Raw genomic sequence first — 18,787 nt, forward strand, 5'->3', positions numbered from 1 at the left:
CATTTAAGCTAGCGAGCTGGCGCTAGCTACCTTGTGGTTTGTGTGGTTTAAGTTTATTTCGAACATGTCCTTCTCCAGTAAATGAGCAGTACCACCGGTGCGTGAGTTTGTTGAAATTTGGTTATCAATCACGGTTTTACGATAATTTGAATTTATATTAGTAATACCAACAGTTGGTTTATCATTAATACTATTAGTCCCTACATATGTCAACATAAACGGTAGTAAAAAAAAAAAGTAGCTATCAGTGCCTGGTTTTGGTGCTAGATAAATGAATACTCAGTGAGCTGCAACAAGTGATGTAAGGTAATAGGGCTGTGGCTACTGATTATTTTAGTAATCAAGTATCGAGTAATCAATTACTTTTTTATATTAAACGAGTAATTGACACACATACTCTAACATTAAAATGTTACCATTACAGAAGCATCACCACATATTCTGGCTCTCAACGGAGGCAGACACTTGCCCTCCCTCTCCCTTAACTCTCCTGCTTTTCTGCTTTGTCTCGTTTTGTCCTGTCTTAATTTTCTAAGAGCATCTCTTTTGTACTGTTGTCCAAAATCTAAAACATGGAATTTATAAACTGGTCTCTCAACTCAATTGACAAGATTTTGATGAGAAGCTGAGGTTTGGGGGAACCTGCCTGTCCTGACAACATGTTTGCCTCTGGATACATGAGTGTTGTTGCGTTTGACCAGATGTTCCTCCAAGTGGGATGTAAAACGCTGGTCAGTCCCAAGTTCCTTAGATGACACATAAACTGATCTCGAATATACACCAAGCACAGTATAGGTATTTTGTAATTTATTGTCAAATATTTGAGAATAGAGACCAGCCTCGAACAACACATACAAATGCGTAGCCCAAGTTGATCTGGCATTCCACAGGCAAAAAGCAACTCTTTTCACACAAAGAAAGCACCCATCTCCCCCCACCCCCTCAACACTGATAAGAAGAGAGACTTGGGGGTTGTGTTCACATTCCTGATGGTTTACGACCCTGTCTAACCAGGCAATCTGAAGACAAAGAGAAACTAGTATACAGAGTAAAATTAAGGAAAAAAATATGAGCTGATTCAAACATGATTATGAATAAAGAAATAGCTCTTAAACATATGCATTATCCACAGTGGAGAGTCATGTGCTTGGAGATACTTTTCTGTTGAAGTCAAAGACATTGAAGATGCCTATCCATTAGGAGCTGTGATAACAGGTCATCTGCTGATTGGATTGTATGTTGCTCTGGTCTGCTATGGATAACATCTCGAAGAAGCCTTCCACTCTGTAAGGCAATTTTGTGATACATTTTAGAAACAGAACAGACAACTAGAGCAAAAAAACCATTGGAATGTGTTTGCTCGCCCTAACCAAAATACGATGTTAACTACAATTCGGCCCCCTCTGCATTGGCCTTGACAAGTTCATGCTGTAAACACCCCAGTGAGACCATTGCAACGAAAGAAGCTCTGAAATCCCTCCCCCCTTCTTCTTACACACATACACCTCAACCCCCATTGGACAAACAATTGGTTAGCATTAAAATACAAACTGTAAATCTTCATATGTCCTCATATGTGTTTGAATAAAACATTTATTATGCAAGTAAAACATATAAGATGTTAGCTGCCCAAATATACTTTTACCTTGTTTCTGCTTGTTTGCTGCTCTTAAATATGCAGGATGCTTTCTGGTAGTGTCATATACTGTGATCTAGTCAGCTCTATTTGACAGCACACACATTTCACTACGATATCTGTCTTTTTCACTTTTTTTATTTTTATTTATTTTTTTGTCCTGTCCAGCTTCTCAGGCAAATCATATAATAGATGTAGATGCCCATATCGGCTGTTCAGATTTACTTTACTAAAGAGAAGTGTAGGATACTTCTCTTGTTGCCTTATTTGTATTTGACTTTATTAAATGTATTTATATTATCATTTGATGCAGCCGGGCGGGAGCAGGAGAGGATAGAAAGAGAAAAAAAAGGAAGACGGGGGGGGGGGGGGAATTGTGGGGACTAGAGGAGTATTAAACAGAGAGACAAAAACAACAACAGCAAACACAACAACAACAACAACAATAGAACAACATCAGCAAATACGACATGTACAAATATGATGGTAAAAGTGATAGCAAAGAAGCAGTTAGCGAAATAAATAATACAGAAATGACAATGAGCATTATTATACTACAAATGGAGCAATACAAATACCAATAGAAATAGCGCTGTTGATAGTGAACAATACCTATAATTTACCTCTATTATCAACAATACAGTTGTTCAAATACAACTATACATATACGTAATGATAACTAGAGATACAAAATAATGCAGAAAAATGGAAATGATGGAAAAACCTAACTTATCTTCTCTGAGCTCTTTGCCTTTTTTCGACTTAGTGGTTGTTTTTCTTAGCCATCTCTTTTTATCTGCACACCACTCGCCCCACCCCCCACTTCCCACGCACATGGACCACATTACCGGTAGCGCAAGCTAGATCACCAATTGGCACACTGCTCTTGTGTGCCTAGGAGCAATATGCTTGTGTATTTTACTCATTAAACGAATCATCGCAGCAACCTGATACAAATCAATCTTTTTTTTCTGATTGAGTTAATTGATTCCACAAAAGAGTCATTACAGCCCTAATAAGTAATATTGTACAAGTAACATCTTGTAAGTAATGTAGCGTCCTGGGAGAGGCACACAGCGTTGGACGCTGTTTTTAATCTTTATTGCCAATCTGAACACCCAACACCAGTCCTCAGTCCCACCACCACACATACAGTACATGTCGCCGAAGTGCTCTCCACAACCACAAACCTGCTCAGTGGTCTTGTGGTTAGAGTGTCCGCCCTGAGACTGGAGTCTAACCGTGAGTTCAAACCCCGGCCGAGTCATACCAAAGACTATAAAAATGGGACCCATTGCCTCCCTGCTTGGCACTCAGCATCATGGGGTTGGAATTGGGGGTTAAATCACCAAATTATTCCTGAGCGCGGCCACCGCTGCTGCTCACTGCTCCCCTCACCTCCCGGGGGTTATCATGGGGATGGGTCAAATGCAGAGGATAATTTCACCACAGCTAGTGTGTGTGTGACTATCGTTGGGACTTTAACTTTAACAGCAACACTTCCTTATTATGCACCAATCAAACAGCAATCAGGGCAGGCAAGTTGTATTCACAGACGCTAAAATTCAGAGCATTAATGTTACAGTACAACTACAGTGTGTTTTTGTTTTTGCACTTTCTCTGTGTTTTGCATTGCTGCGATAATTATGACAATTTGTTGTGGAATTCATTTCATATCGTTCATATAGATAGATAGATAGTGCTTTATTGATATGTGTTTCTTGTCATCATTTTATTCATATTATTAAAGTATTTAAATTACAATTATGTTCAATTTGCATGTCATAAAATTCACTAAAATTCTGTTTTCAAACAAAATGTGGATGTTTTCCATTTTTTAATTACTGGTTCAGGCACGTTGAAGCACCTGCTCCATTTCAAAATAACCAATTTGAAACCAGTATTGGTTAAAATACAAACAATACTAGAGATAAATGCTTTAAAATGTAATATCGGAAATTATCGGTATCGGTTTCAAAAAGTAAAATGTATGACTTTTTAAAACGCCGCTGTACGGAGTGGTACACGGACGTAGGGAGAAGTACAGAGCGCCAATAAACCTTAAAGGCACTGTCTTTGCCTGCCGGCCCTATCACATAATATCTACGGCTTTTCGCACACACAAGTGAATGCACGCATACTTGGTCAACAGCCATACAGGTCACACGGAGGGTAGCCGTATAAACAACGTTAACACTGTTAAAAATATGCGCCACACTGTGAACTCACACCAAACAAGAATGACAAACACATTTCGGGAGAACATCCGCACCTCATGCTCTCTCAGGGAGAGCATGTCCCAAATTCCAAGCTGCTGTTTTGAGGCATGTTAAAAAAAATAATGCACTTTGTGACTTCAATAATAAATATGGCAGTGCCATGTTGTCATTTTTTTCCATAATTCGAGTTGATTTATTTTGGAAAACCTTGTTACATTGTTTTATGCATCCAGTGGGGCATCACAACAAAATTAGGCATGTGTTAATTCCACGACTGTATATATCGGTATCGGTTGATATCGTAATCGGTAATTAAGAGTTGGACAATATCGGAATATTGGATATCAGCAAAAAAGCCATTATCGGACATCTCTAAACAATGCCCATCTCCAGACAGGACAGTCGCCAAACCCAGCTACTCTGAACAAGGCTGTTTGAAATTGCATAATGCAATTATGCAGTTTGGCATAATTGCATTATAATAAATACAATTATTTTGCTTTATCACTAAAACTACTACGGTGTTGTAGACTGTAAAAAAAAAAGTATATATTTTTAATTTTGATTTTGTGTTATGCATAAAACAACAAATGTCTAGCTTCACTAGTAAAAGAAATGTAACATGCTACAGAGAGTTTAAGAGTTCTGACAATAAATCCATCATTGCAACTGTGGATGTTAAGTCGCTTACAGTAAATTCCAATTTCAGTGTTGCCGTCTGTGGAAGCAAGTTCTACCATGGGCAATGATTCATGTATGGGTCGTACAGATGTTGTTTGGACATCTGCCGCTGCAGCAGTGGGACCCAACTGGCAGTCACTGCGCATGTTTGAATAACTAGCTACATCTTGTTAAACTTAACACAGCGAGTAGAATTAAAGCTGAGCAGGATTTGAAAAGGATGTCGGGTTTTTTTTATACTCACACTTTATTTCACTGAAGTCATAAAACCGGACATTCCGTTATTTTAGTTTTTATGCCTCTCTCAACTCAAATAAATGACCTTTAGGTTATAAATCTGGCCTGCTATTCAGAAAATAAATACTCTTGTCACATTTCTGGTAATATGGTACAATTTGAGGTCTGTGAACCCCTTAAGCACTTTTTTAAAACGCAACCTGACATTTGATTACGCTAATAATGTGAGAAATGCTAAATAACTGTATTGTGTGTTCTGTACTGTTCTGGTATTAGTGTGTTGTTGTTCTTTCCTAAATACATTCTGTGTGTGTTTTTCCTTTGCAGGTAGTCCTGAGTAGAAGTGATAACCGATACATCCTGACTGATCTGAGCCCCTCCACTGAGTATGAAGTTATGTTGACGGCAGTTTTCAAAGACCAATCAGAGAGCGCCACTGTCTCTGTCACAGAGACCACATGTAAGATGTGTGCGACTTTTTCACGGTCACCTAAAAGCAGTGGTTCTTAACCTGGGTTCGATCGAACCCTAGGGGTTCGGTGAGTCGGCCTCAGGGGTTCGGCGGAGGTCAAAACACACCCGACTCATCGTGTAAATACAAACTTCTCCCTATCGGCGTATTACGGATACGGCAACGTTTGACTGATTTGCAGGTGTGTAATTTGTTGTGAGTTTATGCACTGCCTTGGTTTTGTTGTTTGAACAAAGTGATGTTCATGCACGGTTCATTTTGTGCACCAGTAAAAAAAACATGGTAACACTTTAGTATGGGGAACATTTTCACCATTAATTAGTTGCTTATTAACATGCAAATTAGTAACATATTGGCTCTTAACTAGTCATTATTAAGTACTTATTAAAGGCCTACTGAAACCCACTACTACCGACCACGCAGTCTGATAGTTTATATATCAATGATGAAATCTTAACATTATAACACATGCCAATACGGCCGGGTTAACTTATAAAGTGACATTTTAAATTTGCCGCTAAACTTCCGGTTCGAAACGCCTCTGAGGATGACGTATGCGCGTGACGTAGACCGGCGAACACGGGTATGCTTTCCACATTGAAGCCAATACGAAAAAGCTCTGTTTTCATTTCATAATTCCACAGTATTCTGGACATCTGTGTTCGTGAATCTGTTTCAATCATGTTCATTGCATTATGAAGAAGGAAGCTGAGCAAGCAAAGAAGAAAGTTGTCGGTGCGAAATGGACGTATTTTTCGAACGTAGTCAGCCACAACAGTACACAGCCGGCGCTTCTTTGTTTACATTCCCGAAAGATGCAGTCAAGATGGAAGAACTCGGATAACAGAGACTCTAACCAGGAGGACTTTTGACTTCGATACACAGACGCCTGTAGAGAACTGGGACAACACAGACTCTTACCAGGATTACTTTGATTTGGATGACAAAGACGCAGACGTGCTACTGTGAGTATGCAGCTTTGGCTTCTAAACATTTGATCGCTTGACCGTATGTGCGCAACTTTTTTTTGCGTATGTACGTAACTTTTTTAAAATATATAAGCTTTATGAACCTTGGGTTAGGTGAACGGTCTTTTGGGCTGAGTGATTGTGTGTGTTGATCAGGTGTTTGAATTGTATTGGCGTGTTCTATGGAGCTAGGAGCTAGCATAGGAGCTAGGAGCTAGCATAACACGTACCGTACCGTACGTGCGCGTCACGTACGTAACTTTTTAAAAATATATAAGCTTTATGAACCTTTGGTTAGGTGAACGGTCTTTTGGGCTGAGTGATTGTGTGTGTTGATCAGGTGTTTGAATTGTATTGGCGTGTTCTATGGAGCTAGGAGCTAGCATAGGAGCTAGGAGCTAGCATAACACGTACCGTAACGTACGTGCGCGTCACGTACGTAACTTTTTAAAAATATATAAGCTTTATGAACCTTTGGTTAGGTGAACGGTCTTTTGGGCTGAGTGATTGTGTGTGTTGATCAGGTGTTTGAATTGTATTGGCGTGTTCTATGGAGCTAGGAGCTAGCATAGGAGCTAGGAGCTAGCATAACACGTACCGTACCGTACGTGCGCGTCACGTACGTAACTTTTTAAAAATATATAAGCTTTATGAACCTTGGGTTAGGTGAACGGTCTTTTGGGCTGAGTGATTGTGTGTGTTGATCAGGTGTTTGAATTGTATTGGCGTGTTCTATGGAGCTAGGAGCTAGCAGAGGAGCTAGGAGCTAGCATAACAAACACGCAGGTGTTTTTATGCAGGATTAATTTGTGGCATGTTAAATATAAGCCTGGTTGTGTTGTGGCTAATAGAGTATATATATGTCTTGTGTTTATTTACTGTTGTAGTCATTCCCAGCTGAATATCAGGTCACCCCCGGCTCTCACAGCATCTTCCCTATCTGAATAGCTTCAACTCCCCACTAGTCCTTCACTTGCACTTTACTCATCCACAAATCTTTCATCCTCGCTCAAATTAATGGGGAAATTGTCGCTTTCTCGGTCCGAATCTCTCTCACTTCATGCGGCCATCATTGTAAACAATAGGGAACTTTGCGTATATGTTCAACTGACTACGTCACGCTACTTCCGGTAGGGGCAAGCCTTTTTTTTATCAGATACCAAAAGTTGCAATCTTTATCGTCGTTGTTCTATACTAAATCATTTCAGCAAAAATATGGCAATATCGCGAAATGATCAAGTATGACACATAGAATAGATCTGCTATACCCGTTTAAATAAAAAAAATTCATTTCAGTAGGCCTTTAATGCCTTATTCGGCATGGCCTTATTATAACCCTAACCCTCTAACCCTGACCCGAACCCTAACCAAATAACTCTAAATTAAGTCTTTGTTATTTAGAATATGTTCCCCATACTAAAGTGTTACCAAAAACATATAACTTTGTCTTGAATTTGAAAAAAACAAACATTTTATTTGTAACTAAAGAAGGGTTCGGTGAATGCGCATATGAAACTGGTGGGGTTCGGTACCTCCAACAAGGTTAAGAACCACTGTCTTAAAGTGTTATTCTTGGTTTAAAAACCTGATTGATGTAATCCAAGCTTTTTGACTCATGGGCCACATCGGGCTAAAAAATTTGGACAGGGACCAAGTTTTTAAAATGATCATTATTGTTAATAATTTGGGTATGCCACAAATTTATGAGATGTGTAATGTATTACCATGCCTGTAATTTAATTAGAGCAAGCATATACAGTAAATACATTTAATAGCTAAATTGCTACATTAACATCAATATACAGCAAATACATTTAATAGCTAAATTGCTACATTAACATCATCTACCGCTGGAGCCTATCCCTGCTGAACTCGGGCGGAAGGCGGGGTACACCCTGGACAAGTCGCCACCTCATCGCAGGAGGTGACTTGAGATAGACAGACAACATTCACACTCACATTCACACACTAGGGCCAATTTAGTGTTGCCAATCAACCTATTCCCAGATGCATGTTTTTGGAGGTGGGAGGAAGCCGGATTATCTGGAGGGAACCCACGCAGTCATGGGAAGAACATGCAAACTCCACACAGAAAGACCCCGAGCACTAACCACCACTGCACCATTGTGATGCCAACTTGATGTTGAATTGTGTGTGTGTTGGCCTGCCCTTAAAGTTTAAGAATAGTTTTAAAAATGTTTATGATTTAAGTCTGAAAGATTGATTCAATACCAAATTGAAGAGAGAAGTTTCCCAAACATTATAAACATGTAGAAATACATCCCAGGATAAAGCCAAATTACACCTTTGAGCAGAGACATTTCAGTTTGCTAAAGCATTAATTGAAGCAAGCTACAGCCAAGAACTAATCCTGAAATACAAAAACATAACTTTAAACAGTTATTTACAACTTCTGCTATCAGACATTGACAACACTAAAATATGAAATACAAACGTTTTGCCATCAATCCAACACCAAAGAGAGAGTCTTTTGCATTTACCCATCATGCTTTATAATGGGTGTAATTTTGACATATGTATGGTACTAAGGTGTTTTTTGTAATGTCCACCTGGTGCAGTGGGGATGTTACATTGTGTGCCACATTTGTGTTGACTTATGTTATTTTTTACTTCTTGTGTTGTTTTTGGGTGAGAAAGCTTGTTGGATTTGCTCCATATAAAAATATGCACAGACCCAACCCACATATTTGCAACAAACGTAGACATTGACTAACTTAGGTCACCGTCGTCAAAATGTGAGCATTTGTGAGTAACATCAATTGCTGGTGGTTAAAAAAAAGAAAAAAGATTTAGAGACTTTTCATGGGCCAGATTGTGGACGTTGGCGCCCGTAATTCAGAAACCCCTTACCTAATCCAAGGTTGAGTGGCAGGGCTGCCTATATGCATGGACATACATGGGCTGAAGCCTAGGGGCCCCCATTCAATCAGGGGTCCCGATTTCACTGGTGAATGCAATGATTGGTGTTCCAAGCCGCGGCCGTTGCTTAGAATTCTGGGCCCCCTGAAAGAGTATCGGTGTGGGCCCCTCTACACCATTCATTGCCAACTTCAATGTACTTGTTTTCAATGTTCTTGAAGGTGCCTGGTGTAATACACACAATTGGTTTCCTTTTTTATAATTAACAACTTAACAAGACAGAGTTTTATAATGTAAAGTATGTGTTAGTATTTGTTTTTATTTTCATTTCACTGATTTGCAACATGTTATTACCAGTGATGGGCAAGATAATTGGAAAATGTAGTAATCTAAGCTACAAACTACTCAGGATTAAATGTAGCTAAACCACAGGGAAGCTATCCCCGGAGAATCCAAGTCCAAAGTCCATGACGACTGGGGACCATTTTGTGCTGCAGCCTTCTTCCGCCATTGCAGCCGTTGTGGTAGTTCTTAAATCTACCGTCTTCCGCCTGCTCCGCCGTTGAGGTCTTCACCGTATCCCTGGCTAGGGGGCAGTCAGGTACTAACTAGGCCTTTGCCAAGGGCCACCTGGGGTAACAGTAGTAAAGGGGTTAACCTCCTAGTGCCCCAAGACCCCATAGAGGAGCCTCCACTGCCGGATGCATTTTAACGTCATGCCCAGGACGCAAGCTACACGGCAAAAGTCAATAACTACATAAAGCTACATTTAAAGACATTTACTGTATATCTATCAATGTAACTTAGACTGTTCAAAAGGTCCATTGCTATATATTATCCGTCATTTAGCTGGGGACACCCTACAACTAGGGGTCCCCACACCCAGCTATTGGTTTTTATTAAGTGTGCCTTTATATTGGCCCACCCCTATAATGTTTTTCATTTTCTTTGCCTACAGTAAAAAACAGCATCTATCTATATCTTGACTAAAAAAACACAATGACTTGTGTGTTGTTTGGGAACAGTTGGTAATGGTTATGTGCAGTAAAACTGTTCATGACCTCAACTCACCTGAATGTGCGTTCCTACATTTGTGTTGAACGTCTTAGATGAAGAGAGCCGTTAAGGTTTTGGTGTACAGAGTAAACAACTAAAAACTCTGGTTTTGGGCATTGTTTTCTGCATACTCATACACGTGTCTAAATATGGCTAAGGACACACATTATTGTGGGTTTCTTGGACGTCATCACTAAAGGAAAAATCTAATCTGCAGGAGAGAATCCCTCTGCCATTTTAAAGTACCGGTATGTTTTTTTTTTTTTGAGTGGTCAGCTTGAAGCGTCCCTCTGTCTCCGACTCCCTCATCTTCATGTGACATGAGTGTGTGACTGTTATGATTTTGCTTCCTGGTTTCAATGATCCGTCTTATGTTGCCTCTGATTGGCCAGTCCGTAATGTTTCGCCCTAATCTTAGCCAAATGTGACTCATCATACGAACACCAACCAACAATCCCCGTTTATCCCCGTATGTATGTATGTTCTCATTCATCCACGTCATTCGATTTTCTCCATATTTTGGGGGGCCTGGATTCACAGTCCATTTTCTCTCTCTGTAGCTTGTAGCTTTGATGTAAGCTACCTAGCTACATGGGTTTAAAAGTAGCTAAGCTAGAGGAAAAGCTACTTGTTAAAAAAGTAGCAAAGCCACTGCCAAGCTACTGGAAAATGTAGTTAAGCTACATAGCTTAGCTACATGTAGCTTGTTACTGCCCGTCACTGGTTACCAAAGAGCACATGGAATACATTGTTATGAAACAAACATAAAAAACAACAACAAGCCTCATCTAATCTCAATTAAAGTTTTAATTGAGTTATAAAAAAATTGAGCATATATTTTCCTATGATATAAATGAAATAGCCATGGTATTGATTCATGTATTTGTCACTGATAGTCTTACAGCAGTTCACTTATAAACCAAAACAGCCAAGAAGTGTCTACGTCACTCACTCACCATCAAAGGCATCATTGGACTGCTGGGGGTGAGTATTTGCTCCGGAGTCAAACTCAGATGAAGCAGCCACTGTTAATTGTGGTACAGAGAATAGAGCACACATGTTCATTTTTCATTATCTATATTGAAAACAATAAATGTTTCATGAAAAAACTGATATAGAACTAACCTATTCTTGGACAACATCTAAATGGGCTTCTTAGCACCATAACTCTAGGTCAGGGGTGTCCAAACTTTTTCCACTGAGGGCCGCACACTGAAAAATCATAGCAAACGGGGGCCATTTTGATATTTTTTTTATTTTAAAAACCAATACAATATATGTATAAAAAATATACATTTAGGCCTCCACTCAGGCTTGATCCCGGGGACCCCAAAGTGTTTTGTTAAAAAAAATATGAAAAATGTGTCATTATTCAGTATTATTAGTTTTATTATTATTCAAGTTTTAAATCCATAGATCAACATTAGGTTATCTGTCAATATAACGTTTTTAAAGATTTAAGTCGTATGCTCTTTTTGTCAAAGAAAACCCTGTTTTTTTATGAAAAAAACACAAAATATGCAATATTGTCACCCAATACCATTTTTAAGTGGAATATTTGAGATTATATAATAATTGGAGCCTTAAAAAGGTCAATAACTCATAACACCATTGATTTTAATCAATTATTATTTTTTGAGCGATGACACTTAAAAACAAATCACACAAAAATTATTGGGGAACCAAAAGGGTCCTACTCATTAAAGTGTTAAAAAATAAATTATACATTTTTTTTACTGTTTACTTTTAACACAATAATCTCGAGATCAACTTCAGATCTATCCGTCAATTATAAGTTGTATTTTTGTTTATGTTTTTTTGTTTGTTCGTTTTAGAAAGACAGCTCAATTGTTTATGTGGCAAACACAAAATATGCAACATTTTCCCAAAAAAATATCTCAAAGTGCAATATTTAATGTGACTTGGATAGGTCAATAATTCATAATAACATTGATTTTCATTCATTATTTTTTTTTAAAGAAAGAAACAGCCTGCATGGCAGCTTTGTGTTAATAGGGTAAACATTGCAAAATGTTCTTGTTACATTTCACCTGTTTGGTCTTTCATACCACGTTTTATGTTTTTAATTTTTTTAATCGTATTTTAAAATGGGCCGTGAGGCCGTTAAAAAATGACCTGCGGGCCGCAAATGGCCCCCGGGCCGCACTTTGGACATCCCTGCTCTAGGTAGACTTGTTCACTTTCCCAGACAAAAAATAGTTTGACACCATTCAAAAGTCAGTATAAACTGTCCAGAATTCTAAATATTATTTTTTAATTTGTTGTTAGCTATCATGGTGTCTTTTATTTTATATTGTTATGAAAACAAATAATAATAACAAACCTTTGAACATTTAACTTTTTTTGTATTTAGGCTGTTAGATGTGCCACTAATAACACATTTTACATGACCACATTGAACACATCATGATAACATAACTGAACTTCATCAGATAATTAGCAATTATGAGCAACTGACAAAGGTCTTTATTTATTTACTCAGTAATTATTAATAATGTTAATAATTACTCAATATCTATTATTATTAATTCCTGAGTATAACTTGAATGTGTCATAACACAGAAGAGCTTTCCGACTGTTTTTGTGGCCGTGAACGAGTCACTGGCTGAGATGAGTGTGCGTCTTTTGAGGCAAATGAAAGAAAGCGGCTGCTGTCAATCTGACATATAATTTGTTAGTTTTGTTGTGATTACGGCAGAACGTGACCCGTTTTCCTGGATGATTGTTGTGTTGCTGATACTGTTTTGGTGTGGTTACGGCCAACAGTAATCAGTTTTGCTCAATAAAATGATTGTTGATGCAAACAACCTCCTTCTCCTGCTTAAAACGTCTCGGCTGCCATCATTGTTTTATCTGTTGTGACCACTTGTAGAAAATGGTACAGAAAAATGTGTTATGTGTGTTATTTTGTTTAGAGTTTAAGTTGGATTTGGATGTTGTGCACTGCGTTGATTCGATCCATTTTCCGTTTTTTCGTTTTTCATTATCAAACCATAAAACTGGGAAATAGATTTTTATGTTAAAAAAAATTCCAATTCCAAACGAAAAAAAGGATGTCCAGGGCGTACATGTATTTGATACCTGGATTAGTTTTTATTATTCAATATCTATTTAGTATTTTGTTAAATCCCAGGTAGGCAGCGACTTAAAGTTTAATGGCTTTGTATATAACACTGAGACAAAGTATTTTTCCTCAGAGTTTTCAACTAACTTGAAGTATTTTGTCAAGAGAATTGTTTGTGACATGTACATTTTCAGAATGTGCTTGTTCTATTTTTGGCCAAAGTAAAACAAAAAAAATGATCTGACGTTGTCTTTATTTTTAAGTTATTATGCTATGATTTTACAAGAACCGTCCTACTTGGGAACAGATTTTCCTCCATGTGCCCCTCAAACTAAAATTAGTTTGACATCCCTTCGCTTAAGCCAGGAAACATATATTTAAAACCTGTAGTACACATATGGATTTGGGTTACACATGTTTAGTAATAACATTAGGCCAAAAAAATAGCTGAATTCTTCTTCTATTAGGTATGCGACACCTCAGGGGTGAAAGTTTGGACACCCCAATCAATACGGCAGAATGTATTGAATGTACCTTCATGTTGCCATAAGGGCCACAAAGTGGTACTGTTGATGCAATTATCGCACAATGTGCATTTCAGAAATGATAGTGCAACTGTGAATATGACTAATTGTATTGACTTGTTTGTCCTTGTTTATCTCAGAGGTGGGAAATCTATTTTTCCCATCAATGATTTGTATGTATCTATCTAATTACCTGAGCTATTGATGTAGAGAGTTTCTCTGTTTCGCTGTAATTATATGATTGATGCACTTTCCCTTTCCCCAGTGGCCAAGACAACAATCGCCACTACAACCTCGGGTAAGAGGAGTGCAAATACCTGCACAAGTAGTAAAAATGTCAATGGGGAAAGCTCAATATCAGTCCAAAGTCTTAGTCTCTCTCAGTCAGGAAATCAGGGGTTAGAATTTCAGTCGGAGCATCTTTGTGTGGAGTTTGCATGTTGGGTTTTCTCTGGGTGCTCTGGCTTTTATGCCACATTAGACTGGAGACTGTTCTGTAGACTCTACCGTCAATCAGGGGTCCCAAAAACTTTTTGACTCGGACTAAAAGAATTTGGCTGCGGCTATATATTTGTATGTACAGTATGTATATGTATACTGTGTGTAAGCATATACTGTATATATATATATATATATATATATATATATATATATATATATATATATATATATATATATATATATATATATATATACAGTAATCTAATATATATATTAGAGATGTCCGATAATGGCTTTTTTGCCGATATCCGATATTCCGATATTGTCCAACTCTTAATTAACGATTACGATATCAACCCATACCGATATATACAGTCGTGGAATTAACACATTATTATGCTTAATTTTGTTGTGATGCCCCGCTGGATGCATTAAACAATGTAACAAGGTTTTCCAAAATAAATCAACTCAAGTTATGGAAAAAAATGCCAACATGGCACTGCCATATTTATTATTGAAGTCACAAAGTGCACTATTATTTTTAACATGCCTCAAAACAGTAGCTTGGAATTTGGGACATGCTCTCCCTGAGAGAGCATGAGGAGGTTGAGGTGGGAGGGGCTGGGGGGCGGGGGGGGGACGGGTTTGAGGTAGGGGGGTAGGGGGTAGCGAGGGGTGTATATTGTAGCGTCCCGGAAGGGTTAGTGCTGCAAGGGGTTCTGGGTATTTTTTCTGTTGTGTTGATGTTGTGTTACGCTGCGGATGTTCTCCCGAAATGTGTTTGTCATTCTTGTTTGGTGTGGGTTCACAGTGTGGCGCATATTTGTAACAGTGTTAAAGTTGTTTATATGGCTACCCTCAGTGTGACCTGTATGGCTGTTGATCAAGTATGCCTTGCATTCACTTGTGTGTGTTAAAAGCCGTAGATATTATGTGATTGGGCCGGCACGCAAAGGCAGTGCCTACAAGGTTTATTGGCACTCTGTACTCCTCCCTACGTCCGTGTACCACTCCGTACAGCGGCGTTTTAAAAAGTCATAAATTGTACTTTTTGAAACCGATCCCGATAATTTCCGATATCACATTTTAAAGCATTTATCGGCCGATAATATCGGCAGTCCGATATTATCAGATATCTCTAATATATATATATACACACTATATTGCCAAAAGTATTTGGCCACCCATCCAAATGATGAGAATCAGGTGTCCTAATCACTTGGCCCGGTGTATAAAATGAAGCACTTAGGCATAGAGACTGTTTCTACAAACATTTGTGAAAGAATGGGCCGCTCTCAGTGATTTCCAGCGTGGAACTGTCATAGGATGCCACCTGTGCAACAAATCCAGACGTGAAATTGCCTCGCTCCTAAATATTCCAAAGTCAACTTTATTATAAGAAAAGTGAAGAGTTTGGGAACAACAGCAACTCAGCCACCAAGTGGTGGGCCACGTAAACTGACAGAGAGAGGTCAGCAGATGCTGAAGCACATAGTGCAAAGACTTTCTGCACAGTCAGTTGCTACGGAGCTCCAAACTTCATGTGACCTTCCAATTAGGCCACGTACAGTACACAGAAAGCTTCATGGAATGGGTTTCCATGGCCGAGCAGCAGCATCTAAGCCATACATCACCAAGTCCAATGCAAAGCGTCGGATACAGTGGTGTAAAGCACGTCGCCACAGGACTCTAGAGCAGTGGAGACAACTTCTCTGGAGTGATGAATCACGCTTTTCCGTCTAGCAATCTGATGGACCAGTCTGAGTTTGGAAGTTGCCAGGAGAATGCTACATTTCGGACTGCATTGTGCCGGGTGTGAAATTTGGTGGAGGAGGAATCATGGTGTGGGGTTGTTTTTCAGGAGTTGGGCTTGGCCCCTTAGTTCCAGTAAAAGGAACTTTGAATGCTCCAGGATACCAAAACATTTTGGACAATTCCATGGGACGGCACTTCAAGTTCATATGTGAGTAAAGGCAGGTGGCCAAATACTTTTGGCAATATAGTGTATATATATATATATATATATATATATATATATATATATATATATATATATATATATATATATATATATATATATATATATATATATATATATATATATATATATATACACATATATATATACATATATATTAAATATAAATGTATATATATATATATATATATATATATATATATATATATATATATATATATATATTAAATATAAATGTATATATACTGGTATATGAAATATATATATATATATGTATATATATATATATATATATATATATATATATATATATATATATATATATATATATATATATATATATATATATGTATATATATATATATATATATATATATATATATATATATATATATATATAAATGTATATAAATGTATATATACATATATATTTGTATCTATATATATATATATATATATATATATATATATATATATATATATATATATATATATATATATATATATATATATATATATATATATATATATATATATATTAAATATAAATGTATATATACTGGTATATGAAATATATATATATATATATATATATATATATATATATATATATATATATATATATATATATATATATATATATATATATATATATATATATATAAATGTATATATACATATATATTTGTATCTATACATATATATATATATATATATATATATATATGTATATATATATATATATATATATATATATACATATATATTAAATATAAATGTATATGTATATGAAATATATATATATATATATATATATATATATATATATACACTGTATACTGTATATATGTATATATATACATGGTGGCGCCAAACAAACACTAATTATATCCAAACATTTAATGTGAAGTCAAATACAAATAAGGCAACAAGAGAAGTATTCCACACTTCTGTATTGTAAAATAAATCTGTACAGCAGATACGGGCATCTACTTCAAAAATAGAATTTGCCTGAGCGGCTGTACAGGGCAAACTAAAAATATATTTTATTTTATTTGACTTGGGATGTCCAGCGGACCAGATTGTGGACGCTGGAGGCCCTTCTGCTCAATTGTCCATAGGTGTCAAGATGAGTGTGAATGGTTGTCTGTCTGTTAGTGTGCTGTGATTATCTGGTGAGCAGCCAAAGTCAGCTGGGATAGGGTCTAGCTGACTGTGTATCCCCCAGCCTTGGAGGTTCGATTTTCCCCCACCCAGCCATTTTAGATCTCAATTCCCATTCACAAATATTTAAGTAAAACAGAATATGATAATTTAACCTAACGTTTGTACTTTACTGTATCCTATTTTGTATGCACACTGTATTTTTAACATGACTTGTAGAGTTACATTTATTTTACTGCTCTTTTATATTTGCTTTGTTCACTGTGTGTTTTAAAGAGACATAAGATCTAATTAAAAAAAATAGACTATTGCCTAATTCTGGCACATTTGCAGCAACGTTAATTAATAATGTACCTGTCAAATAACCTCGTAAATAAGATTGAACTCTGATAAATAAAAGGATTGCATCAGGAATACAAACTAAGCCAAACAAATCATGTGCTTACTCCCTGTGGTGACCACTGATGGAAGAAAATATTTTCTACTTAATGTAAATTTTTAATTATAGTTTAAATTGTTCTTAATTGGAAATGACTCAAGCGTCTCTCAGAAGATAATATTATGACGTACAAGAGGCCTCAATTTGGGGGAAAAATGGCAGCTTTTATTTACATTTGGACAAAAACTCTAGGTCAAAATGTGCCAGTGGTATGATGTCACGTTCTGGCAGTGTTGCTTGCAACATGACCCTAGGATGCAGAGACAGCAGGCGGTGTGCAAGTACAATGGTAATTAATTAAAAAAAAAAGAAAACTTGTGCAGCTTGGGAGCTCAAAGAAATCAAGCACTGTCGAGGTAGCAAAGCCACAGAACAAAGATGGACCAGGCCTATGCAAAGGAACAGGGCAAGCATAGGAAGCAACCCGATTGGCAACCAGGTACAAGTGTGTCCTGATTGCCAATCAGGGACAGGTGAGGGAGGCAGCGCTCAGACTAGATGTGAAAGCACACAGGAAGTGGAAACAAAGAACGCTGAAACGGAAATAGCACTAAGCACAGAAAAATATACATACAGTACATCCAAACTGTCATGGAGGATAATGACATATAAATCATTACAGGTGTGACTGTTTATGGATACTGTGTCCTATACAGTTGTTATGATTTTTGTCTTCAAATGTGGCTGCACATCAAGCTTAAAAGTCACAATTTACGGACAAGAAGAAAGGGGAAAAAATCAAAGTTTTACATCATTTGTAGACTTTACAAAATTTGTCTGGTGGGCAGTAAAATAATTTCATTATGTTTCAGTTATGCCAACCTAAATTTATTAGAAAAAAATATATATTCAAAAAACATTTTTTCAGTTATGCCAACCTAAATTTATTAGAAAAAAATATATATTCAAAAAACATTTTTGTGTGTCTTACTTTTATTGTAACAACTATGACATTTCAAAACATTCAATTAAATATAAACAAGTTATGTCGTTTAGAAAAAGAAAGC

General features: G+C 37.0%; 1 protein-coding gene across 1 annotated transcript in view; it reads left to right on the top strand.

The window, feature by feature from the left end:
- LOC133660511 (collagen alpha-1(XIV) chain-like) overlaps positions 1–18,787 on the top strand; it is a 243,948-nt gene that overhangs the window by 36,128 nt on the left and 189,033 nt on the right. The window contains exons 14-15 of the mRNA XM_062064049.1: positions 5,101–5,233; positions 14,024–14,056. Of these exons, the coding sequence (XP_061920033.1) occupies positions 5,101–5,233; positions 14,024–14,056 (166 nt within the window). The remainder of the gene's footprint in view (positions 1–5,100; positions 5,234–14,023; positions 14,057–18,787) is intronic.

Source organism: Entelurus aequoreus, linkage group LG11 (genome assembly GCF_033978785.1).
Source record: "Entelurus aequoreus isolate RoL-2023_Sb linkage group LG11, RoL_Eaeq_v1.1, whole genome shotgun sequence".
NCBI classification, from domain to species: Eukaryota; Metazoa; Chordata; class Actinopteri; order Syngnathiformes; family Syngnathidae; genus Entelurus; species Entelurus aequoreus.